The following is a 27,527-nucleotide window of genomic DNA, read 5'->3' on the forward strand; positions in this document are numbered from 1 at the left end:
GGGAGGGATGCTATCTGTGGAGGTTAGGGTGACCAGATAGCAAGTGAAAAAAATCGGGATGGGGGTGGGGGTAATAGGAGCCTATATTAAAAAAAGGCCCAAATATCGGGACCGTCCCTATAAAATCAGGACATCTGGTCACCCTAGTGGAGGTAATTGTGATTAAAGGTATGCCTATATTGCAGTTTAAGATGTAATTGTGGAGCCAGTAGGCATATCTGCTCTAGGTTTAATCTAGCTCAGGGTTTCTCAAACAGGGGTCGCCGCTTGTGTAGGGAAAGACCCTGGCGGGCCAGTGTGTTTACCTGCCCTGTCCGCAGGTCCGGGCGATCGCGGCTCCCACTTCCAGCAGCCCCTATTGGCCCAGAGCAGCGATCCACAGCCAATGGGAGCCGCGATCGGCCAGACCTGCAGATGGGGCAGGTAAACACACCGGCCCGGCCCACCAGGGTCTTTCCCTACACAAGCGGCGACCCCTGTTTGAGAAACCCTGAGCTAGCTAGTGTGGATAACAATGGCAATGAAGATGCTGTGGCACAGGCTTCAGTGTGAGCTATCTGCCCCACTTCAAGTCTGCCAGGGACCCTGGTTATGTACTCAAATTGCTACTTATTGGGTCTGTGTTGCTGCCTCTTCACAGCTATTGTCATCCATGTTAGCTAGATTAAAGCTAGTGTAGGTGTGCCTACCATGCTACAATTACCTCTTAATTTGCAGTGTAGATATACCCATAGATACTTGCCCACTAGCAATTCTACTGAGACTTCCAACTCACTTCACTTAGGCCACCTAGCAACAATTAGAGGGTAAATAACCTCTGGCCACTATCAACCTGGCTGGGTTTAACATTTGCACTTCACGTTGTCAAAGCACCAACTGCTAATTAGCTAACTTGAACACTAGTTTTCTAGAGGTGAAAGGCTCCATCTCCCACTGCAAAACCCCTAAGGCATCTAGTCCCTCATTATTTTTAAATTAGTAACAATACAAACTCAAAATGTTTATATCCTCTCTCTCTATCACTGGAGATGTAATCATTTGAATTAGAATTGAATATATTGCATATATCATATTATCATATATAACGTGGAGGGCTTGGAAAATATTTAACCAAAGAAAAGAGGGCTGAATTTATTTACCAAGGTCAAATGCTCCTTGAATTGGGGAAGGGACTGGCAACACATACAAGCATTCACACCTTTGGAGCATTAAATTACACATTCCTGAGTCCCTTTTTTCAGTGGGTTCACTCTCTGGGTTCATTTGGGTTGGGTTGGGTTTGGCTGGGACTAGAAGAGTGCCTGGCTCTCTGTTGGCTCTGCATCTTCTATGTCCTCCCTCCTCTTCATCTGTACAGTTCTGGAGTGCCATCATCCAGAAATCACAGAAGATCCACTGCCACTCACAGATTGGCGGTGGGGTTCCCGCTCAGTATATCATTTAGCTCTGTGTAGTAGCAGTAGCTCTGGGCAGCAACACCAGACCTTCTTGTTGCCCTCTTTTTGGTAGGACTGTTGGAATTCCTTCTCCTTTGCCCAGCATTGGAACTCATCCCTGCTGTACCCCAGCTTCTGCATCTCCTTGGCACTGTTCAAATAAACATCTTACTCTTGTGGGAATTTTGCAGCTGTGCTTGCACTGCTCCTTCCCCCCATTAACTGAGGAAATCCAGGATTTCTTTCCTGGAACACGCAGAAGCAAAAGGTTTAGCTGCAGTTTTAGCTTTAGCTTTACATGGAGCCATACCTGTGTGCTTGCAAAGATGGGCTAGCAGGAAGAAAGGCATTTCCAAAACACGCTGGGGATTTAAAAGTGTACGTATATAGCTTCTGGTTGCTGTGACCCCTTGGTAGAGGAGTTCAAAAATTTGACAGAGGTGGTTACTGCTGTGGGGACAGTGGCATTGTTGCTAGAGGGCTGTTTGTTGGAGTACAGCCCATGGAGTGTCCACACAGGCATTGTACTGGTGGAAGAGTGCTGGTAGAGAATTAATGCTGCTGGGGTATACATTTACTGTCAGAAGTATAGGGTTTTATCAGAACTGAAGGTGGATGCATGCTGACAGAAGGCAAGTTTTATCAGAAAACTTTATAGTGTAAACCAGGCTTGAGCTGCTAAAACAATAATATTACAGGTTACCTTACCTCAAAATGTCAGAGCACACCTTAGGCCTTGTCTAAACACCGATGTTGCACTGGTTTAATTTAAATTATTTTTAAACCAATGTACTTTAACTGGTGCAAACCCTTTTGTAAAAACTAGCCCTGCCTACATTATGACTATGTACAATGTGGCCATGTAGCTGCATAACTATGGTGCTATAACTATGCCAGCATAACCCTGTAGTGTAGATGCAACCTACAGTGATGGAAGGGGTTTTTCCATTGTTGTAGGAACACCACCTCCCCAAGCGCTGGAGCTAGCTTGATGGAAGCATTCTTCCTTCAATCTAACTGTGTCTACACCAGAAGTTAGGTCAGTATAGCTACGGCACTCAGGAGTGTGGCATTTTGGCAGCGACGCCTCTGGATGACACTGCTTCTCAGCGGCATTTCAGTGTATGCTCGTCCACCAGCCAGTACGCAGGTGCACTTAGACGCCATGGCGCCCGCAGACACCGCGTTGGGGACCCCTGCTTCCGACGAAGTGGAACACCCGCATCCGAAGAAGTGGGTATTCACCCACGAAAGCTCATGCTCCAATACGTCTGTTAGTCTATAAGGTGCCACAGGACACTCCATCGCTTTTTACAGATCTTGTTCTGTTATATAACCAAGGATCCACCTGTAGCAGTTCAGTCTGTCATTGAGGACCCTATTCCATGGGCCCTGTAGGAGCTACTGCTGTGATAGCAAGGTTGAGACAGTCTTCAAGGTGAGGCGAGGTAAAGCCACCAGGGACTAGAGTTTAAGGTTTTTAAAGATGCCTGTGGCAAGGGGTAAGTTTCAGGACTTTGACTTGGTAGCAGGCATCCTACTGAATAAAGCTGTACTCCCTCCTTGTAAAGTGCCTGTACATTTATGGTACTATACCAATCTTCAGTTAAATTAAAATTTAAGACTTAATAGAGAACTAGGGTGATCAGATGTCCCAATTTTATAGGGACAATCCCAATATTTGAGGTTTTGTCTTGTACAGGGGCCTGTTCCTGCCCCGATTTTTCATACTTGTTAACTGGTCAGTGGTCACCCTATAGAGAAGCCTCTGAAGTGGACCTAGGACCAGCAGAAGCTCTCAACGCAGGGTGGACAATGGCCAAAGCCTCTCGCTGCCCGCGGCTCGCTGCAGGGGGCACTGCAGAGGGTTGTTGCCAGGCCCGAGTCGCGGACTGGCGCAGGGGGCGCTGTTTCGCACGGTGGCGCGGGAGGTACAGTTAGCCCTGGCGTGCGGCAGGGGGCGCTGCGCCTCGGAACGCTCAGGTTCTGCGGGTTCCATCGGGGATTGTTACATGAGCGCCGCGTTCCGTGTCTCGGACATGCCCAAACAGCGCCTCGAACATAAACAATAGTCACCGGCCGCGGCTGGAGCTGCTGGCGGGGGAGCGCGCCAGAGCCGCTCGGCTGGAGACCCCGCGCTGGTTCTTCGGGGGCCTGCTACCGTCGGAGAAGCGGCTCCAGCCCCTACCCCGGTCCCCCCATGGAGGGTCTGTACTCGCTGGGGGTGAGCGTGTTCTCCGACCAGGGAGGCAGGAAATACATGGAGGATGTGACCCAGATCGTAGTGGAGCCGGAGCTGCCGGCCGAAGGGGAGGAGGGCCCCCCTTCCAAGGGCGCGTCGGGGCCTGGAAGCCAGCGGGCGGCCGAGGCCAGGGCCAGGCACGACCCCCTGCCCGCAAGCTGCCGGAGGAGAGGCGCTAGCCCGACGGCGGCGGAAGAGGAAGAGCAGTCCCCCGGCTCCAGCCGGTGCCTCCGCCGATCCGTGGCCTTCTTCGCCGTGTGTGACGGGCACGGGGGCCGGGAGGCGGCCCAGTTCGCTCGGGAGAACCTCTGGGGTTTCATCAAGAAGCAGAAGGGATTCTGCTCCGCGGAGCCGGCCGAGGTGTGCGCGGCCCTGCGCAAAGGCTTCATTGCCTGCCACCGAGCCATGTGGAAAAAGCTGCGTAAGTTACAGGCGCTGCCAGATCTGTTCAACTTCTCCCTCGCTTCTGCTCCTAATCTTCACCGCCTCTCCGAACCGTTATCAGGGCGGCAGCCTCCCCCCTTCCTGCTTCTCCCCCTGTCCCTCCCATTTGGGAATTGGCTGGGCAGTGATCGCTTCCCCCCCCCCCTTTTAGGAGCAGGACAGTCGCCTTTTTACTTCTCTGCCCGGTACTTCCCCCCTGTTCCCTCCAATTTGCACCCCCGACCCGGGGTAAAAGGGGAGCACCTGTCTCCCCCCCGTGCTGTCCTATTCTCACACCATTTGGAAACAGGTCAGTATCATCCTGTACTGGGAACAAGACAACACCAAGTTTCTCCATGCGCTATTACTGAGAATGGGAAACACACCCCGGTTTCAGCCATCTCTTTCTTCCTTCACTTTCGACCCCCCCCTTTTTTTTTAAACATACTGGTGAGTTACATGCTTGCAAAGTTTCCCTCCATTGTTGCTGGAAACAGGACATTAACTCTATCATTATAATTGTTTCAGTCTACATGTGGAGAGGCTGCAAATGTGTCTTGGGGGGGAAAATGGTTTTCTGGTTCAATCAAGACATTTGGTAAAGATTATTTGGGGAAGGGAAAAGACCCCATGCTGTGAGGAGACATTGTGGTGGATAGAAAGGCACTAGGTAAAGACTTTGGATAAAAGAGGACAGGGTGATTGTGAAGCTGTGTGTTGCCTTGCTAACAATGCAAGTTGGAACCCCTACTAAATCTGTTCTGTAGATCTTGTTATTTTATGAAGTTGTGCATGTGGTCACCTCCAGGTTTTCCTTACCTAGAATGCCCTGAGACACAGGGGGAACTTCTTTTAGTACCAAATGAGTCCCTTCCTAAGGACTTGGTTGACGTTTTTTCTCAATTGCCCCGTCTCCAGTTCTGCCCATTGATTGCTGATGGAAGGATTCAAAACATGCCTGCTGCAACCGGGATTATTATTTGTTACTTGTTTTACTATTTGAGTATCCGGGAATATTCTCGGTACTTTCCAAAACAAAGAGCACAGTCCTTGCCCTGAACACCATACGAGCTAATAATACAGCATGACATAAGTGAGTGTCCTAATTATGCAAGAGAAGAGGGAAAGATTTAGGTGATGATATTATCATGCATGTGATGTTTCCTCACACATCTAGTAGGTGAGACTGCAGAAGTAAATTTAATGAGGATTTTAAATGTGGTGATGATTGTGGCTTATTGATTAGTCTGGGGAGGCTTTATGCATATGGGACAGCATGGAAGAAAAGCATGAAGACAAAGGGGGTATGAAGGCTGGCAGGGAGAGGGAACACACAATGAGACCAGGTCAAAGTTGTAGGCAGGAGCACTGTGAATATTGGGCCTTGAAGTCAAGGATAAATTAGGATTCCATGCACAACACAGCAGGGAGCCAATGAAGTGATTCAAAGGGAATGACATGGTTGAAGTATCAGTTGAGACTTTTTGCAGAAAGATTTTGGACAGAGCAGGGTTTTCAGGGGTAAGATGTATTGGAAAGATTTTAAAAAAAATAGGTTGCCATAGTTGGAGTGGGGGATATGGGAAAAGTGGCTGTTGGGGCAGAAAGGAAGGAGTGGATTTTAGAGCTATTGTAGAGGAAGAAGCAGCAGAACTTGATCAAAGCCTGGATATTGGGGAAAAGAGAGAAGTGGCAGCTAACCCCCAGATTATGGGCTTGCATGACAGGAAGCAGGGTGGTGATATGGACCCAAACAATGGGGAGAGAGAATGGAGATAAAGATCATGAGCTTGTTTTCTAGTTGTCTCCCTGCTGAGTGGTAACCAAGGGTGGTTTTCATAGCATGTGCAACCCCCCCCCTTAAAATAAAATACAATAACAAAAACAAACAACTATTGACATGATGTAGGAAGTGCTGTGAGCAACAACTGGTGAGTAACAAACAGAGCTTCTGATATATAACTATTCTAAACTGTTCTCAAGGACAGCTAAAGCCAGGGCACTGCTTTTTGCTGGTAGTTCTGTAACTTCTCTGTAAGTTTTGCAGTAAGCCGTCCTCCCTGATTTCTGGAGCACAAACTTGCTAGCTTTTGCTGCAGGTGCAAGAAAAGTTGAGGTTTTCATTCAATAAAATATTCAAATAAATACTCCATAGTAAGTCAGCCTAACTCCAATGTAGAGAAAGCTAGGTTGATGGAAGAATACCAGCAATCTAGCCTCTTGGAGAGATGAATTAACTACAGTGATGGGAAAAACCTTTCCCTGCAATGTAGGAAGCAACTACGCTGTAGCAGTGTGGCTGCTGCTGTAGTGCTTGTAGTGTACGCATACCCTGAGTGACTGTCCATGGTTACAGCCAATAAGCCATTGACTTGGATATTTCCAAGCCAACGACCAGGGTCCTGCAAGAGGGATCTGTCTTTGTTTTGTGGGCAGAGTAAAGCTGAGGTAGAGGAGCATTACATTGGATTATAAAACTGCTTTGGTGTGTAGCAAATGCTTTGTTGATCGATGAGGAAAGAGGGTCAGAAAACCAGCATGGGGAGACCAGAAACAAAAGTTGTTGTTTTGTTTTTAATACTCTACCATGTAGTTGCACAACTGTAGTAATGTTGTTAGTTTTTCTAACACTGTTTTGCCCATTTAAAAAACAAACACCGTTCCACAATTTATGTAGTGTTTTAGTGATATTTTGTGTGGAAAGAAGAAGGGCTTGTGTGTGTGTGGAATTAAAACAATACTTCCCATCTTGTTGTTTTATTAAATCTCTTGCTACACAGTGACTAGAACTAGCTGATGTGTAGATTAATGGCAGGCTTAGAACACTTGCATTCCCTGGAACCAGCTGTTCCATTCCTGACAGAGTTGACTTATCTGATTCCACGCTTTCCAAGGTAGATGGGTTGAGTTCCATGTAGTCTGCTGTCTGAGTCTTTTGGAGGAGACCTTAAACAATGAGATCCTGTTTTAGTCTGAATGGATGTGTTTAAAAAACAAAACAGAATAACCACAAGGTCCTTTCTTCAAGAGAAGGGCTTTGTTCTGTTGTTCTTGTTCAACATTTCTCTTTTCCTCACTATTGTGCACACTGGGCTGGCTGCACTCCTTTGTAATACAAACTCCAAGGTGGTGTCTGTTTTGTCAGTTGGGGTGGGGTATTTCTGTGTGTGACACCTGTTTAATACTAACTAGTAATAATGCGTAAATTTCTAACTTGTCAAGCCCTGAAGGATTTTCACAGGTGGAAAGAGTAGGTACCTGTCTTAACATGTCTCCAAACAAGTTTTCAACTTGCCCATTTAAAATTCTTCACCGTAATGGTTCAAAATAGTGTTCCTAAATTGCTCAGGCCCATTACTGTATGGTACGGTGTGTAGCCTTGTATATAAAAAGCCTGGTGAAGATTTGTTAACTCTGTTAACCAGTTTACACACTTCTAATTTGGGGCCTGTCTGTGCCAAAAGTATTAGTGCATGTTAGCACATTTGTCTTCTGCTGTTAAGGACATCCCAAAATCTAACTCCTTTTAAAACAAAATTGATACTGTGTGGGAAGAGCTATATGAGTCTATAACTATTAGGCAGGTGATGGTGTTAGTGCACAGTTACAGCTATGTGGTAGACGGACGCTGACACTGGGGATATAATTATATGATTTAAATTTAAATGTTGGGATATAGATCCACAGAAGCGAGAAAACTATTGTTGAATTACATTACTTGGACATAACAGCAGTTTCTCATTGTTCCTCTGTTGCTGAACATGTAGGAGAGATTATGTTGTTTACAAGCAGTGCGGGTATAATTCTGAGTAGTGAATGCAACTGTGCGGTGGTGTTGTCCCATCTCAATATTCCTCTTTTGATCACTGTCAACTTAGTGCACAGTAAAGTGGTCAATAATTTGTCAACTTAATGATGTACAACTTTGCCTTTATAGTTGGGTCATCTTGATCTTGCCTTGCAATAGTCCTGTAACTATCAGAAAACCCCCTATTAATAAAGAATCCTACTGACAGTCCCTTAATCTTAAAGCAACATTACTAAGACCCCTGGTATGCATTGTGTGTGTTTTTAAAACAGATTATGTAGACTTCATAGGATAGTGTAATTGAGTGAAGGCTCCTTCTCAGTGGCCAGGTAGGGAAGAGGAGGGAAGACGCAAGGAACATATGGGAGCCATGGCAGTATTTTGAATGAGGGATGGCAGCAGTTGGAACCAGGGGCTTGGGAAGCTGTTGCAGCATTTTGGACAGGGAGAAAACCTAATACTGTCCAGAACAAACAATGCATTGTGCCTTTTAACTGATAAAGTGGCATGTGCTCTCAGTGCATCTGATTTAGGAAAAATGGCTTTTGTCTACCATATTGGATTATCGGAGTCTGGTATAAACACAGTGCACTGGACTTGTTTTGTCAAAAGGAAACTTGGTCTTATATTTTGTGTGTATGCTTAATGAAGTGTGGGGGGGGGAAGCTTGAAAGATGCATGTTGCTGGGTTGAGATAATACTCAGTGGCAGGCTACTGAAGTCTTGTTGGGACCTGTGATCCCACTGAAACAAATACTGAACTTAAGCCTCAGTTCCAGATCGCCAGATCAGGTGTGGTTAGGTTTGTGTGTCAGCACCTGGCTTCTATACACTACAGAAAATCTGAAATTACTGTGAGAATCACCACTTATCTAACACAGCTGTTTTATTGCAGTGTATCCTTTAAGGCAACTAGCTGCAGCTCAAGAGTTAGCTGGGGAATTGGCCACATGAGAATAGTTGTGTAGTCAGTGGTGGATACAGCTTCATACTTAAAAAAAACCAACCAAACAAACCACAAACAAACAGAAAAAGTTAGGATCATTTGTCTGACCATCTGGTGTTGTGGTTGTAGACACACCTGTAACAACCTGTTATGTCTTTAGTTTACGTTTGGCAGGATGAAAAAGAACTGTACATCTTTATATCTTAGTAATTAAAATGGGAGTCTGTCTAGTCTTGGCTTGACCCTCGCTTTGGAATTAACAGTGAAACAATTTGTACCAAGAGTCCTTATTTTGGAAATAAAAGTGCATACCTGACTACTCCTGAACCTTTTATTTAGTGTAAGAAAAACAAAAAACACTGCATTGGTGTTTAAAAACAACCATTCTGCATTAGGGTTATGAAAAGCCTGATTTTTTTTTTTAAGTGGTTAAAACAAGGAAATTGAGTTAAAACTGCTACTCTTAACACTGGGCTTTTTGAGGGTCTTAAAACGATGAAGGGAGGAGGGGATCTGTTAGCCAACTTAAACTTGATGACCTAAGGATGAGTGAGATTCAGAGTGAAATGGCAGGTAAAATCCACCTTGCATTAGCTAACTTGAGTTAATAACACTCCACTACCCCAGTGAAAATAAAGCCGAAGTCTTTTACAAGTGTTCAGCATGACAGCGCTTTTCTAAAGTAGGCAGATATCCTCATTTTATGAAGTGAGAAGAAACTTGAGGCATGTAAGTGCCTTCCCTCAGAGTCATAGTTTTTAGTAATTGATCTGGAGTCTTGACTCATCCACTGATGTCTGATCAGGTCTGCATTCTTTGAAAGTAGTAGTATATTAACAGAATCCTTAGTTCTTTGTTTCAAACTATATACAAGTCACTGCTGCATGTCAGATCCATTTGGGGCTAATGCTCATGGATAAACCCTATCACCACATTTGTTTCAGCTTTTTTAAATCTTTTTTTGTGTGGCCAATGATAATGAATGTACTGCTTGCCCACAGAACAAAAAGGATTTTAATAATTTGTGTTTGCTAGTTAAAACACATCTCTCTTGTAGTCTGAGATAGCATGGTCTGAATCTCTGAAGAAAGTCCTATTCTAGATTATATGTAGTATTCACCACTAAAACAAATCAAGGCTTAACTTGCTTAAGCCCCTTAATGTAGATGGACCTAGGTGTGGCTTAGTGAGAGCTTAAAATCATGTGCTCTTGCTGTATCTGTTTTGTTTACAAATGTGGGATTTTGGTTCAATGCTTTTCATTTTACATAAACACTAATTTGATTGTCTAATACATTTCTTTATTGCAAAAAAGGGTTTGTTGCAGCTAATGAGTTCCTACCAGTGTATGTTGTTGTTTAATAAATGCACAGGTTAAATGGAAATGAGGATTTCAGAGGTCTGCCTCAATCTCACCATTCTATGAGTGTATTAAATATATCCACAGTTGCCATGCTTGTTAGACAAAGCCCTTTTTGATCCACCTGTCAGGTCAATGCAGTTTTTGTTCAATAAATAATTGGGGATGAAATTGATCTCTGGTTAAATTTTTAAATGGAGAAGAAGTGGTGTCTGCTGGCTAAACGCACAACTGGAAGTTAGGACTCTGGGGTTCTTCTAGACATAATTTTGTCATAGACTTGCTCTGTGGACTTGGGCAAGCCACTTAACCTCACTTTGCCTCATTTGCAAAGTGGGTGGGATAGTAGTCGTTCACCTCCCAGAGATCTTGGGACATAATATTTGTAAAGTAATGTTTGATCCCTTGTTGAATAGTGCTATAGAAATACACAACACGTAGGCCTGGTCTGCACCTAGAACTTAGGTTGACCTGGCTACATGGATCAGGGCTGTGAAAAACGTGCTCTGAGCACCATAGTTTGGCCCACCTAGCCCCTGGTGTAGATGTCTCTAAGTCAATAGAATGATTCTTCTTTTGACATAGTTCCCATCTTTCAGAGAGGTGGACTACCTACATTGATGGCAAAACTCTTTCTGTCGATGGAAGAAGCCTCTACACCACAGTGGGACAGCTGCAGCTCAGTAGCTGTGCAGCTGTAGTTTAAACGTATCCTTATTGTCTGAAGGCTCCAGTCCTTTCGTTCAGTTAACAGAAGGTGAACAGTGGGAAGGCACCTAAACCCGTACAAGTGATAACCTTCAAACAACAGGTTTCAGAGTAGCAGCCGTGTTAGTCTGTATCCGCAAAAAGAACAGGAACACTTGTGGCACCTTAGAGACCAATGAATTTATTTGAGCATAAGCTTTTGTGGGCTACAGCCCACTTCATCGGATGCATGTAGTGGAAAATACAGTAGGAAGATACATACATACATACATACATACATACATACATATATACACACACAGAGACACACACAGAACGTGAAACAATGGGTGTTACCATACACACTCTAACAAGAGTGATCAGTTAAGGTGAGCTATTACCAGCAGGGGAGAGAGAAACTTTTTGTAGTGGTAATCAAAATGGTCCATTTGCAGCAGTTGACAAGAAGTTGTGCGGAACAGTGTGTTGGGGGGTGGGGGGATAAACATGGAGAAATAGTTTTACTCGGGGGGGATAAACATGGGGAAATAGTTTGTTTATTCCCCCCCACATTGTTCCGTATATGTATTTATTTATATATATGTATGTATGTATCTTCCTACTGTATTTTCCACTGCATGCCTCCGATGAAGTGGGCTGTAGCCCACGAAAGCTTATGCTCAAATAAATTTGTTAGTCTCTAAGGTGCCACAAGTGCTCCTGTTCTTCAAACAACAGAATTTCTGGGCAAGAATTTTAAAGGTTATCCATGTCTCTGACTGAAGATTTTGATTCCAAAGAGGGAATCCAAAAACTTTTCTTTTTTAAACAATGGCTAAGAAAAATAATTGATGCATTTGTGTTTGAACGCAGCTGCCCACATTGTTTTCCTGACTCTGCCTGCACACATTCCTTCTAAATGTTTTATCGGCTTAATCTCTACTGGCCAAAGTAATATTTCTCTTCGAAATTAATTAGCGGGGGCCTTTCTCCACAGTTGTTGTTGGTATAGTGGAGTGCCAGCTCTGCTATAGTTCAGGTTTAGAATAGCGTTCTATTTCATGCTGGACTTTTTAAAGTGCTTTAAAATCTCCAATGTTACTTAGCCATGGTCTACACTGGTGTGTGTGTGTGTGGGGAAATCGATCTAAGTTACGCAACTTCAGCTACGTGAATAACGTAGCTGAAGTTGACATACTTAGATCGACTTACCGTGGTGTTTTCACTGCAGTGAGTCGACAGCTGCTGCTCCCCTGTCAACTCCGCCTGCGCCTCTCGCGGCGCTGGAGTGCAGGAGTTAATGGGAGAGGGCTCGGGGGTTGATTTATCACATTTAGACTAGATGGATTCCCGCTGGATCGATCGCTGCCCGCTGATCTGGTGGGTAGTGTAGATATACCCTTTGATTCCTTTGAAATTTGGTGTGCCTTATGGGGGAAAGGGTAGGATTAGTGATCCAAATTTGGGGTCATTTGGAAAGGGGTTCTTGAGGTACAGCTCCCCCTCCTTGGGGGGGAAAAAGCAGCTTTTCTTAAGATTTATGGATTCTACCAGGGCTGCAATCCTGGCACAAGGGTCTTAATTGCTCAAGAGTTAACCCTAGAAAGTACATGGCACCCAGTATCTCTGGGGGGGAGCAAAATTGCAAATGGTATTAGGGAGAGAGTTTAGCTCGCTAGCTAAGCATGTGCCTAATTCTTATGCACCAGCTGGATTACTGTGCGCACAGAGTAGCCAAAAGACTTTCTAGCCTGCCGATTTCTGTTGCAGCTGGTCAGCTAAAGGGTGTATGCAGAATCTCTTGATCCTGATCTGCCCTCAGCCAATGTTCAGTTTTCTGCCCTTGAACTGATAAGGTTTGAAGGGGTGTTGCTAAAATCTGTCTTTAAAATAAAAATGGGGAAATGCAGTCAAACTGTTTTTGAAAATAAAATAAATTAGACATGGGAATGCTTGCTGGGAGGTGAAGGAGTGGAGGAATGGGGGGAGTAAGTGGAGAGGTGTTTGGGACTCCAGCGAGGGGAGGGTGGATTATGGTGATAGGGGGATGGGGAGAAGGGTTGGAGGGCTCAGGTGAGGGGGGATGAGGGTTCTTCCCTTTTAATGATGTAATTCTCCCAGGTTAAAGCACCTGGTTTCAAGGCCTAATATGCTGATCTTGCTGTATGTTTTCATTTCTGTCCCAGAACATATGGAGGCTGCAACAAGGAGCATAGTTGTCTTGAATAGTTCGTGAAGTTGCTGGAACCTGAAGATAATCTTCACTTTACTGATGCTTGTCTGGTTAAATAAGTGTATCAGGTTCCTCATGTTAGTTTTGTTCTGTTATAAAGTGGATGCCATAGGAAAGTACATACTGTACTAGGGTATTTACCTTACTATGGTATTTCTGATACGTGGAATATATACTGCAGTGGAGCATACTGTACTATGGGAAAAGCAAACTCTTTAATGGTAACCATTGTAAGTGTAAATTGTAAAGTACAATAGATAAAATATGCCAGAGAAATGAATCCCCTTTCTGAAGAGTTTACGGTCTTAAGACATGAGCAGATGCAGTGCAGTGCAGAACAAGCATAAGATGAGGTTGCTGTTGACAGTTGGTTTCATGGAATGGTGACATGTCTGATGTTTGAAGGAGGGAGGGAGATTGTGGGGCTAGGTGTATCTTAACTGGGGGGCTGCCCCAAACATTAAATGGGCTGTAGGAAAAAATCAAGTCGGGAGTATAGCTGAAGTAGACAAAGGGAGCAGTTAGGAGAGAAATTTGGGAGCAGGAGGGGGAGCGTAGGAGGAGATGAAGGTAAAGTTGGCAGGGGCAGAGTGGTGACTGAGAAAAAGCAGGAATTTAATGTGAAGAGGTTTGAATTTAATGTGGAAGGGGAGGAGGAAAAGCCGGCGTAGATATTTAATATGCGTTTAATTCTGAATTGGCGGGGTATCTCTTGGGTACTAAGTTTTACATGGGGCTGTGGGATAGCAAACATAAGAAACTTGTGCAGTTCTGTCCTCAGTGTGGACATGTGAATAATTTCCCCTGGGTGATGCAAATAGACAATTTATTTTGAGCTACTATGTAAAACCAAAATACACATAGATATCAAGGCAGTCATTCTGTTACCTGTAAGGGTTTGTAATGTCCAAACAACTAAGTGACCTGATTTATCTGACACTCCTACAACTTCTAATAGGGAGGTGAACATTCGGCTTCACTGAATCTTGGGAGATATTCTCAACTAACACCATATCTCTTTTTTTGTGCACTGATTTCCTCCAGCAGCAGTCAGACAACTAAACCCTGGGAGATGCCTTTCAAAATCCCACCTCAGTATTTTGACCTCAGTATGGATTATTTTTTATTTTTTAATCTGAAGTTAAATTAATTTTATGATCATAGAAAGGAAAAACCTGAGGGTGTTGGTTTGAACCAGTCATAATGTTGTCATACACACACCTCATTGTAATTTATTCAGACCTCTCTGACACACCCCTTACTCTTGATCTGCTATGCCTCTGCTTTCTTGGTTTTTGTTTCTTCATGAATAGAAATTAACAACTGTGCTAAAATCTGTGGGTTTTATTTAATGTAGACAGATGGAGACTATGAAGGCCATTTTCACTGTGACTTGTGGTAAGGCTTGAAACAGGTGAAGAAGAAACACCTATTCAGCCACTCAGTTTCTAGTTTGACTGACACTGGCATGATTTGGCCTGAATATTACTTATTAATCCATTCTTGACATCATTACAAAATATTTTTCTTCAGGTAGTTGTAATATCTTGGGGCTTTTTAAATAATCTCCTAAGAGGGGGTTAATGACAAGTTTCAGAGAATAAAAATGTAGCTTTTATTTCTCATTGCAGCAGAGTGGCCAAAGACCATGACTGGCCTCCCAAGCACATCAGGAACTACCGCCAGTGTGGTAATTATCCGTGGGTCAAAGATGTATGTGGCGCATGTCGGAGATTCAGGAGTGGTGCTGGGAGTCCAGGATGACCCCAAAGACGACTTTGTTAGGGCCGTGGAGGTGACACAGGACCATAAGCCTGAACTTCCAAAAGAAAAGGAGAGAATCGAAGGTCTTGGGGGCAGGTAACTCTGTGTTTTGTTTCTCATTTCAGTTTCTCACGTCACTGTCCTTGTCCTGCTGATCGAATGGGTTCAAGTCTACTTTGCATTTGCAGCTCGGTGAACCTGTTTGAACCTCTTCTGTGTTTCTGCCATTTGGGCTCTGGCTATCCAGTGGGTTAGCCGTGGGGAAGAGTTGCGTTATTTTACTCTCTGGTACTAATGCCATTTTGCTGGAGGTTTATGGGATGGGGTGATTTTTGATTTCCGAATGGAAGCCCAATGAAATCTCCAAAGTGAGAAGTATATTTGGGGTTCTGAAAAAAGTGGGAGAAGAAGGGAGGGGTGGTTGCTGACTGACGTTGTTCTCCTTGGCTTAAGAGTATTTGAAAGAGAAATTTGTTTTTCCATGTAAAGATTAACTATGAGCTGTAGAGCACTTTTTCTATCAAATGAAGAAAATATTAAGGTTTTGGTTGCAACATAGTGTTCATTTTGCAGTTGGTAAGGCCTCTATTGGAATGCAGTACCCTGTACTGGCAAAAGATGGTATCTTCCATATCTAATTAGGATCTATCTGCTCTATAAAAGTAAAATTTCTGGTGCATTTTACATTGCCTTTGAGGTAACAATGCCAGCTGTAGAACAGGCCTTGCAAGACTTTTTTCTTTAAAGAAAACTAAGATCACAAATAAATAACAGAACACTGTATTTAAACACTGTAAATCTGAACATTGTCATAGTATTTGAACATTGCTACCTCCTCTACTTGCCAAAGCTGACTTTTTGGGTTTCTTTTCCATGAACTGACTGATCTTAAAACATCCCAGAAGGAGTCGAATTGCAGTTCATGCATGTTCCCTATAGCTGAGAGGTAGGGGAGCAAGCAGGAAGCCTTGTCAGATGGCACCAGTGCTGTGAAACAAACCTCAGGGCTCGAATCTGGCACAGCTTCATAGGAGCCCTATGCTCTCTTGTTCAACAGTACTGCACCAGATGGATGGGCACCGTTCCCTTCTTTTAGCAGTTCAGAGCGCAGAGATCACTGAAGGTTTTCCTGTTGACATTGTTCACACAAGAACCCTGTCAGCTCATTAACCTTCAGATATTTGTGTCTTTAGCAGGTGGAAGCAGATCAGCTAGCTGCATTTGGGATAAGAGGTTTCTGAAATGATAACTTGCAGTTTCACTAGGTTAGTGCCTGTAGATGTTACAGGTTTCCAAATGTGCTTTTCTGTCACTGGCTGAAGGACACAGAATATATTCTGAAGTTCCTAGTTGCAAGTGGGCAATTCCCAGAATTTCCTTTTTTACAGGAGTGGTGGGGATTGATATTGTCGTCTTGTTGGTGGTCCTTCAGCTTTTCCCAGAGTTGGTGACGAAACTGGCAGAGACTGCCCAGCTACTCCCAGAACCGTGAGACGTGCCACTGGGCAGGAGTATAGTGGGATTGTGCTAGCAGGACATCTTCACTTCCCGTGAGAGAGAGGGGAAAAGGTGATGGGAGAAGAGGAGAATTGGATCTGCTAGTCAAATTAAGAAAGCTTCCCCACTAAAAATCTGTTTAAATGTCAGTGTGGGATGGGATCTTCTTCCAGGTAGAAATAATATTAACATGATTTGGCCATTAGGGTTCCAAATGGGCATGGGAATCTGAGGACATAGTCTTTGTGATCCTTCCTCCTGTGCATATCACACCATGCCACGCAATAACGGGGCTCAATTCATCACTGATGTAAGGGCTTCAGAGTCCCTGGAGTTGCACCTGGAATAAATGTCATACAAAGAGTTTGGAGGCTGCTCCATAGCGTTTCAGTGTCTAATTGCCTATGGCTATTCCATAAGTGAAGCTAGCTTTGGTGCCTGGTCCATAGCGTCTTGGAAAGTAAGCTTATTACCAAGCTGCACCAATGCCTTTTTCTACTACCTCTTCTGGGTATGGCTTATCGCCTCTCACCACAATAAGCCTCTTATTCCGCATAGCTTCTCCTTCATGTCCCCAATAACTTTATGTGAGCGAACTAATTTCACTGCTCAACATCTGAGAGCAGGTGTTAAAATTTAAATGTAGAGCTGTTTCTTTCATTTGGACTTGAGAGCAGATGATGACTGTTCTGTTATTTCTGCCTGCTGTTGCTACTCTAGCAAGAAAACCTCTACATTAAGACTGTTTAAGGTGGCTCTTTTCAGTTATTTTTAAACCACTCACTCCTGCTGCTGACTATCAGAGCCATGGCAGGTAGTAAAAATGAAAGAGAACCCTAAATAACACTGCCCCTTTGGGATTTGACATTGATATTATGCAGCCCAGCATCTCAGGGGAACAAACTTTGTTTGTCGTCTCCTCTGATGTGAGGGAGACATTTAGTGGCATTCAGGTGATCAGCAGGAAGCCAAAAATCCCCATAGCTTTTCATCTCTTTTTCTGTCCCCTTTGCCTCGTCTGCCAAAGCTAGGCTAAAAACCTCAAATTATCACAATCTCACTGTTTTTCTGAAGGATGCGTCTACACTGCAGGCCTTAACTGAGGTCATAGCATTAATTCCATACATAGTAGGGCTAACTGTTTCTGTAACTTAAACCATACAAAATCAGCTGGGTTGTGACTAATTGTTTTTTTTACTTTCCACCCCTTTGTTTCTAATACCTCTAGTGTGATCAATAAGTCTGGTGTGAATCGGGTTGTCTGGAAGAGACCTCGGCTGACTCACAATGGCCCTGTGCGGAGGAGTACAGTCATTGACCAGATTCCATTCCTGGCCGTGGCACGAGCGCTTGGTAAGTGGTGTCCAGGTCTAGCACCGGTGAAGTAAGAGACCTAAATGTTGAAGCCACAAAACAAACAGTGGTATCTTCTTATAGAAGGGAAGGTGTCCCTGCATAAAGGGGATCAAAGCAGTGTGAATAGAGAATTTCCCAAATAGAGCTGAAGAGGGTTTGGCTTAATGGGTGAGTGAAAGCTCTCCCCTGTAATATACAGAACATGTGTCCCTGTTAGTCTTGCGAAGCTGGCTTCTTCACTTCAACACAAGTTTTTTTTCCCCTTAAAGGTGGTATGTATCTGTGAGCTGGAGGGCATGCTGAGTCTTCTCTGTTGAAATAAATGGAAACCACTCCAGAATGCTTGATGAGGTGATATCCAGCATTATTGCAGCAAAATGTGAAAGACCTGATTCTTCCCTTTGTGATGCCTACTATTTTCTATCTAAAGATCCCAGGAAATAACAGAAGAATTACTGCCAAGTATAAGACTTAGCCATATATTTGTACATATATATTTTTGCCTTTGGTGGTCCCATAAAAGGGTTAGTCGGGGAAGCATGTTGGGCAGAATCATGTTCAGAAGGCAGGTTGGTCATGTGTTTTGGGTCTGCCATGTATTGTGTAAGAACTCTTGGAGGAAAAGCTTTGTAGTTTGGCAGCAGTTGGCAAAAACCACTTGATGTCCCTACATGCTGAAGTCTTTTCTTGTCACTTCCTTTCCCTGGATTTAAATGCTGAATCTAGCTTTGTACGTACAGCTCTCTCTCTTCCTTTCCCCTCTGTGCTCTTAGTTGGGAATACTCTCTTCACATCTGAAGAAGACCGGTCGGTACAGCTTTTAGGAAAGGTGATTTCTAATTCTTGTATTTTTCTTATAAATACAATACCATGACTTCACTCCTCTTGGGATAGCTGGTCAGCACTCTTATGACTGCATCATTGTCCCTCAACCAGCCAGTAGAGGCTGTCATGTGAGGCAGTCTGGCTTCAGAAGTGTGCTGTCTCACTTAGTAATTGCTTAGTAATATTGCCACTGGCTTACAAGCCAGTACTGTTTGTGCTTCACCTGAAACTGTCCAGTGCTAAGAGCAAGTGATATTACTCTTTTGTGTGACAGTAACGGACACACTAATTTGAATTACATAGTAAGTGTAGGTATTGTGGCAAACTTGGGGTGTGGAGAAAGCAAGATGAGGGATCAGGTGAGGAACATGGCTTGACATGGCGAAAAAGTAACACGATTCTTCTTTAAAGAGTGGGGGGAGGGATAGCTCAGTGGTTTGAGCCATTGGCCTGCTAAACCCAGGGTTGTGAGTTCAGTCCTTGAGGGGGCCATTTAAGGATTTAGAGCCAAAAAAACCCACAAACAAACCATCAGGGACAGTACTTGGTCCTGCTAGTGAAGGCAGGGGGCTGGACTCAATGACCTTCAAGGTCCCTTCCAGCTCTATGAGATAGGTATATCTCCATATATTATTATTTAAATTATATTAGTAGTCTCTGTGTAACACCTTGCAATTGTTCATTATGCTTCAAAACCCCTGTGGGAGACATTATCCTTGTTTCGTAGATGGTGAAAGAGAGCCAGAGAGGTTAAGTGACTTGCTCAAGGTTAGGAGACACAGAGCTGTGGAACAAACCCAGGAATTATAACTTTCAGTCTTGTGCTCCAGCTACTAGGCAAAACATGCACTTGCTCCCCTTTCCTACAGGTGAGCATGTATTGCTCTGGAGATGGTAAAAGGTAGAAGAGTTTTTAATTTGGTAATAGTTCATTCTCCCCTTTCCTTCTTCCTTTTTGTGGTTTTGAACCGGTCGTGAATTTTCCAGAAGGCTTAACAGTTTTTGGGTCTGATTCCTCTCAGCAAGTCAGTTTTGGCTGGGTTCTGTGTGCAGATGGGGATTCAGCAAATGATCCATCTGTTAGGCTCCTATTGTGGCCTTTACAATTCTCATCTGGATGGAAAGGGTTGCTGGAGAGTCTGGGTGCAAGAGAGGAGAAAATGTCCTGTGGCAGCAGTTCTTGCATTTGAAGTCAAGCATGCTTGGATCTTTAAAAAGATGTTCCTAGATGACCTGAAGATGCCAAGTTTACACTGGCTTGAATGACAGTGTTTTGGTGCAAACTCTTCACATCCTCTCTGTGCATGAGGTATGGCCACCTCTTGAGAAAAGGAACGCAGCTGTGTTCCTTCCCCTAGGACCCAGATGGTGCACAGATGCTCAGTTTGGAAACAGGATTTGACTCCATGAGGGGCATGCTGGCCTCAAAAACTGCTTATGCAAGGCCTATCACAACTAAAATCATTGGTATTCATGCTACTAAGCTCCGTTCGACCACTTGGCTGGCTCCCAGCATTGCTGCTCTGGTTGGCACCAACACTTCATGCACTGGAGTCTCTCCAAGTAATTCCGTTTGCTCTGACACTAATAACCAGGTTAACCCTGACATACTTTTCTGTTACCAGCACTATAGTCAATTTCACTAGTTACCAGTACAACCAGTGGCTCCGCTGTGCCCAGATTTGGGTATTACACTAATTTTTTGCAGGATGCCAGTAACATAAAATATAGATACCAGCTGTACAGGTAGCTAAATGATTGTCTAGGCCAAATTTTTTTGCCAGGGGAACGTCAGTCTGCTAAATAGGCATTCCCATCTGCCTCTAGCAGGCAATGGTACAGAAGTGCATCTGCTCACAGGCTGCAAATTTCTGAACACAGACCAGGTAATTATATCTTGTGTGTTCCCAGCTTCTGCTCTTCTGATACTTCGCAGTGTATTAATGAGATTTCCCAACTTCCTGCAGCTCATGTCTGTTCCTTAATCACTTTTTATTTTGATATGGAAATGGGACATTTTAATTTTGATGATCTATTGATTTTTCCTTCTCTAAACCCGGTCATCACTGTAAGGAATGTGGTGAACGTTTTAAATATAGCCAATGCCATAAACGCTATAGAAAAACAAATATTTGGACAGCAAACATAAGATTGGCACAGTTAGTGAGCCATCCTGGTGAAATTAATTCTCCCCAAATTCCCCTTGCTCTTCTACTTTTGGCACACCATCCTTCTGCCCTGAACTAAACAGTGGTGCTGTATATTCTTAAACAGCTTTCCACTTCAGTGGTGACTGTAATTAAGTAATGTATGAAGTAATCTATTTATAGCCTATCAATCCCTCTATCGGATGTGTATGTTTTTAATTAGCTACTTCTCTGTAAAGTGCCTAGTGTGCTCTTGGTGCTATGTAAATGTATGTAAGGTGCCCTTAGATCTTCTGATGACATGCTATAGAGGTGCATACGATTGTATTGTAATTTAAACATAAATATTTGTACTTAACTCTTCTGAAAAAAACCCACCTTACTGTAGATTGTGCCCAGTTTGGTTTGTAATGGCTATTTAATGTACCGTATAGAACGCTCTCAAGCCAGTCCTATTACAGGGCACTCCTATTACAAGCCACTCCCATTTCAGGAATAGTGTTGCAAAGACTCCACTGAACATGCTCACAGACAGCATTTTGGGGAGAAATTTCAAAGAGCAGACTAGCCTCTCCAGAACAGCCATTCTCCAGAAAGCATGTGATAAAATAGATTTCCCTGCCTCTCCCTCTCCCTCTCTTTTAGAAAGATTGCCGGATGGGTAGCAGTTCCGTTACATTCCTTATCAAAGTTACATTAACCCATTAGCTTCTGGCTTCTGCAGCGACTGCTGTGATCAAATATGGCTGCCTTTCAGTGCTCTATGGGTGAGTGGCCGGGTACCTGGTAGGTAGCACAGAGATGCGACTCTTGCTCCCATGTACTTGGTTCAATTGGAAGAAGTAGTTAGCTTTGATGTTGAAGAAATAATTCTGAACTAAATTTCTGGTCTGTTTTTATCTTTGTTTTCTGGTAGCATCCAAAGGCCCCAATCTCTATCTGGGCCCTATTATAATATGTTGTGGTGTACAGACCTAGCAAGGACGTTGTCTCGGCTCTGAATAGCTTACACGATAATTTTAAACCGGAAGCAATGCCTGAGTATAACAACGGTAGGAGAAGAGATTAAAGCAATCATAAAATCATGCAGTTATATAGGCCTGCTATGCGCACAACTGGATACTTATGAATATTTCTTTAGCTGGTATTTATAAGTTATCTCCTGCTGTTCCACAACCTGGCCAAGATTAGTTGGCTAATACCTTGTGGGCATCGTAGCAGGAGTGGGTCTTGAGAAAGCCTTGCAAATCACGTGGGCAGTTTCTTGATGGGGCACTGCCTCGGATCTGAACCCAGTTCTTATTTTCTGTAGGATTTTCATTTTTTTGTCCTCAGGAGGACTGGTCCAGAGCCGAAATCTGTAACTGTCGGTGCGATTATATAGTGTGAGAGGAATAGTAGTTGCAGTTGAATAGTTCTCTTAATTCTTCATAATCAGTGAAACCTGTACTTAGGCAGGCCATAGTTAAACTCTTTACTTGACATGGTCACTTTAAGTATACCCTTGTGATTTCTTGTGTCCGTATGCATGTTTATAATTTTTGTATGCGTGCACTAGGAAAGCCAGGATTTTTTTGGGTGGCTGCGTAATATAGGCTTGATTCTAATTTTAATAAGTACATTAGGATTCCTGCTAACACCTAAAATAGACGCACCATATCCTGGGGCACTAACCACTAAATGCATAACACCTACAAGAGTCCTGGCTCTTACAGAGTTACGTACATAGGAGCGGCATGTCAGAGCAGCCTATTGAATGCCTGAATTGTCTTGTAAATTTTTTTTTTCATGTGCATGCCATGAAATGCTAGGGTGGCAGGTCTAGTTGACCTCAGATAATCTAATTAGGTCCTTGTGTAAAGATTTAGTTTTCACGTTCAATGAACTGTTAAAAAAGAAAAATCAGTTACAGTGCAGAGTGGGCATAATTTTCACACCTGTGCTTTTTAGGTCGCGTGTATCTGTTCATACGTAGGATTATTCTTTATGTTGTGTCCTATTAAATTACAGTGTAAGATGTAGATACATACTAACATTAGAGATTGCAAAGCATTGTCTAGTTTCTATTGATAAGAGACTGAGTGGTGAAAACTATCATTTTGATGGTAGCCAAGAGTGCTGCCTACTGTCCCTTTATAAGACTTTTAAAAAAAGAATCTTAATACCTAATTAATAGTGTGAGGATTGCTCATCTAAGGTGAAACCTGAGTACATTACCCATTTGCTTGTATTTGCATGTACATGCTTACGCATCAGGAGATAAAGATTCCTACCGCATCTCTGTTTAACTCTCTATAATCACCCTACATTATGGATTCAGAGTAAAGACATCCAAATTATTAGAAGATGTATTGTTAGCAGAAATTAGCACTTCTTCTCTCTGAAGAACAATCTTCTCTTTTAAGCTTGTACATCTTTAAGTAGAAGGAAAAAAAATGAAGAAAAAAGAAAACCTTCTAGGTTGAAGGTAACAGTAAATATCCCTAACTTTTTTTGGGCTACTTCCACCTTTGACTCTGACTTTCATTTAACTCAGGACATTTTAAAACAACAAGGTAATGTTGTTGTGAACGTAAACTAAATCTGAAATATTTTTATATTATTTTCAGCTAAAATTTTGTCAAAAAGAATTTGTCCTAGAGATGTCCTTCATCATTCTGTGGAATTCCCCCCCCCCCCAAAGTTTTCTGTTGAAGAAAATAGCACAGAGGTCTGAATAAAGTGCAGAATATACATTTCAGCCCCTATCCTGTGACAAGTCTGTGCTGTCTTGTTTGAGTTATAGGATTCATGTTGGAGCACATGTGGATCCATTTATCTTGAAAGAGATTTTTTTTTTTCCTTCTAGCTGTCTCTGGAGTTCCCTGTGCATGATTCTTTCTTTCTCTTCCTTGAAGTTGTACTAAAAACAATAATTATTTTTAAAGATGGGATCATCTCCATTTTTGGCCACTTTGTTCCCCCTTGTGTTCTTATTTTTCTCTATTCACGCAGCTGGCCAAAATACTACAGAGAAGTGGCTGTCCCTTTGGGATCTGAAATGCCTTCTTAGTGCTCACTGAGGGATGCAGTTCCAGGACAAAAGTCACAAGGCAGCTTTCCATATTCACTTTTCTGTCCTCTCTCCCATTTCAACATCATAGTTTGTAACCTTTTTTTTTTTTCCGTTGACCCCATAATTCTTGGGTTCTCTGTTCTCCCCTGCCATCCCCCTTATTTCAGATCCCTTTCAGTTTTAGATGCTTCCTGCATCCAGCCAAGTACACCCCTATGTCTTGTTTGTCCTGCAGGTATAATAAAAGGGTTTATGCCTTATTGGCGTCTGTGTAACTTACCTGCATACTCTTGGCAGTAGCCTCCCGTTAGCCTTGCCCTTCCTTTTTCCTGGAGTAAATTTAATAAATTAGGTTATTTTCGTCTTGTAAAAAATACATTACGCCGCACTTGTATGATTTTTTTTTTCCCCTTGTGACTGCAGTAAACATGCCCCCTTGTGGCTATAGAAGAAATAGTTAAGAAATATTAAGCCACTAGTTTTAGTGACAAGTCCTTTTTCCATTTGCAGATGAGCCCGAATGAGCTATATGGTTTCTGTACAAATCCTTGTAGAGTATCCTGTGCTTCCATTGATAGGCCAAAAATCTATGAGATATAAGTTTAATTAAAAAGTTATTGTGGGATAAATGAAATTGGGGTTGTCTTTTCCTTTTCATTGCGACTTGTTAAAGTAGACCCTCCCCCCCAAAAATAATTAAAAGTTGTTTATTTAATACAAAAACATGTTACAGAAATGTAAGGAAAAGGTTTGATTTGAGCATTTCTTCTGTAGCAAATTTTTGCTTTGAGAGAGATAGGGGACTGGACTGGATTGAAGTCTGAGTACATTATAAACTAACATTTAAAAACAAACAAAAAAACTACTTTCCTGGCTACAGGTGGGATGCAAGCAGATTCTAAAATGTGATCCAAAAATAGAACAATAACCAGGTAAGGGGGAATACACTGCTTAATACTTTTAAAAATGAACTGAATTAGGCCCAGACATCACACAGTGCACCAAAAGAGTTGGTATTTTAGGGCTAAATGTTTACTCAGTAGAGATGGAATGTCTTTTGTGAAGTGTGCCTGAAATCTTTTTATGTCCATGTAGTCTAAGCACCAGCATTGTGCTTGTTGGGGGGAGGGATAGCTCAGTGGTTTGAGCATTGGCCTGCTAAACGCAGAGTTATGAGTTCAATCCTTGAGGGGGACATTTAGGGATCTGGGGCAAAAAAACCCCAGAAAACTGTCAGGGACAGTACATGGTCCTGCTAGTGAAGGTAGAGGACTGGACTTGATGACCTTTCAAGGTTCCTTCCAATTCTATCTATCTATAGTTGTGTAGACATGCATACCAGCTCAGCTTCTGCCCTGGAAACTTATTCTACAAAGTTTATTCCAGTGTCAGATGATTTGATCTGCTGGGAGATGTAGGAGTGGTCACCTTTCCCCAAAATACAAAAAATCCCTGGTCATAAGACTGTAGAGTGACAGGATTTTTAACAAATCATGTAACATGTGGCATCACATGTTTTTAATTAAGAACAGATAGAGTGTGGTCTTGTGAATGGAGTCTGGGAGCCTGCAACTCCTGATTTCTGACACTGGCTCTGCTCCTAGCGTGGCTGTGGGCAAGTCATATTGCCTTGCTTCCTCAGTTTCCCCATCTATAAAAGGAGGTACCTGCCTACATGGTGAATTTGAATGGCCACCTTCAGAGGAATAATGTTAGGGAAAATGGTTTCAAACCATCTGTGATAAAGAATTCCTTTTGGCAAAATGCGCATGCTTGGCAAAACACGACTTGGAGAGCAGTCTGTCCACTCCAGTTCAATGAGCTTTGGAAATACTATTTTCTAGACCAACTTTCCATCTGCTGTTGCTACTACTAGATTCATTTTTCTTTTCTTGATTTATCTAGACAAGCAAGTGAATAGTACTTCATAGCTTTTGGTTAGCGACAGATACACAGATTTAAAGGCCAGAAGAGGACGGCTAGAGTCATTCTGCATAACATGGCCCGTAGAATTTCACCAAACGATTTCTGCACACAACTTCTGTTTTAGCTAGAGGTATCCAATCTTGCTATAGGAAAGACTGATGGTATTGGAGAGTTTTCTGTGGGCACTAGGAAGGATGAGCTTCTTATGATTAAGGAACTGGACTGGGACTGAAGTGATCTGAGTTGAGTTCCTGGTGTGCTCTCACAGGCTTCCCGTGTCTCCTTGGCAAGTCCCTTAATTTTTTTACGTCTCAGTTCCCTGTCTGTAAATTGGGAACGACAGTAGTCGTACTTCTTTTGTCGTGTCACTTTATATTGTGAGTTCTTCATACTGTGTGTTTGATGCAATGCTTAGCACAATGGATTGCTGTCAGTCGGGCCTCTAGGTGCTGCTGTAAGGCACATAATAATTGCAGCAATGGGGCTTGCTTCATTCCAGCTGACAATGCCAAATTCCCTCCTCCAGCTTCAATTTCAACTTGAACGTAGCCCTCTGAATTAAAAACGTTCAGCCTTTCACAGTGAAGCTTACAGGATGCCGAGCGCCTTTAGTTCCCACTGGAGCCAAAAGAAGCTGAGAGGGCTCAGCACCAGCACACGATTGGGTCCAAAATGAGTTGTCCAGGAGGGATATTATCAAGTGATGAACCCCGTGTACTGTCTTGTCTTCAGGATTATGGGTCTTGATGTGCTTCTGTGCTGTCTGCTTATTCCATTCTTGGGAGTCAGTTAGCTCTTGACCCAAGACACTGTGGTGATGTCATGCTCAGGAGACCACATCAGTTGTTTTGAAAGCAGAATCATGTATTGTTTATCGTTGCTCTGCTGTTTTTCAGAAAGAGCAGCAGGTGGAGTTGGGCATGTGGGTGTGACATGCAAGCACTCACGTGCGCTAAAACTAAGATGATTGGTGTAGTATCAGGGTGTATAACTTAGGACTGTCCATTTTAACTTTAAGTATAACACATCTTCTCTCTATGAAAGAATATCTTATGTGGTATATGGTGAGCATAATGCCCATTCTGTTTGTACATAATGCGGAGATTAAATCCTCAAAAGGCACAAGGAATAAAGAAATTCATGTTTATGAAAAAGAAGAATTGATGAGACAAATCTGTGTGCCTGAAAAGGAAAGAGAAAATTGAATTAATTTATACAGTTATTCTCTTGTATTGAACTGAAGCATTTTATGTGACTATGGATCATGCTTTGGCAATCATATAAGTGGTACAGCTGTGAAAAGGAAGTTTTTGGGAGAAAAAGCTACCTTGAGCAAGTTTTTTGCTTTAGATCCTCTAGAACAGGGGTTCTCAAACTTCATTGCACCATGACCCCTTCTGACAACAAAAATTACTACACGACCCCACAAGGGGGGACTGATGCCTGAGCCCGCCCGAGCCCCACTGCCCAAGGGGTGGGGGAAAGCCAAAGACCAAGGGCTTCTCCCCCAGGTCGGGGGCCTGTAACCTGAGCACCATCACCCAAGGCTGACGCATTTGGATGGGCTTCTGCTTCAGCCCCGGGCCCCAGCAAGTCTAACACCAGCCCTGTGCCAGTCCTGAACCACAGTTTGAGAACCGCTGCTCTAGAGCAAGAGGATCCTTCAGGGTGCGCGGCAGGAGGCGCGCGGCCCCTTCCCCCCGGCAGTTCGGCCGGGAGTCTGAGTTTTTATTTATTTATTTATTTATTTTTGCTTCGACAGTTCGGCTGAGAGCGGGGGGGCTGCATGCTCAAAAATTTTTTACTGATGGGGTGTGCGATC

At 43.2% G+C, this 27,527-nt stretch overlaps 1 protein-coding gene across 1 annotated transcript in view; it reads left to right on the plus strand.

The window, feature by feature from the left end:
- The first annotated feature begins 3,462 nt into the window (after window positions 1–3,462).
- The window catches only part of PPM1D (protein phosphatase, Mg2+/Mn2+ dependent 1D), a 35,328-nt gene continuing 11,263 nt past the window's right edge, over window positions 3,463–27,527 (plus strand). Inside the window, exons 1-3 of the mRNA XM_039507732.1 lie at window positions 3,463–4,099; window positions 14,767–14,995; window positions 17,625–17,749. Of these exons, the coding sequence (XP_039363666.1) occupies window positions 3,637–4,099; window positions 14,767–14,995; window positions 17,625–17,749 (817 nt within the window). The 5' untranslated portion in view covers window positions 3,463–3,636. The remainder of the gene's footprint in view (window positions 4,100–14,766; window positions 14,996–17,624; window positions 17,750–27,527) is intronic.

Source organism: Mauremys reevesii, linkage group 20 (genome assembly GCF_016161935.1).
Source record: "Mauremys reevesii isolate NIE-2019 linkage group 20, ASM1616193v1, whole genome shotgun sequence".
Classification (NCBI taxonomy): Eukaryota; Metazoa; Chordata; order Testudines; family Geoemydidae; genus Mauremys; species Mauremys reevesii.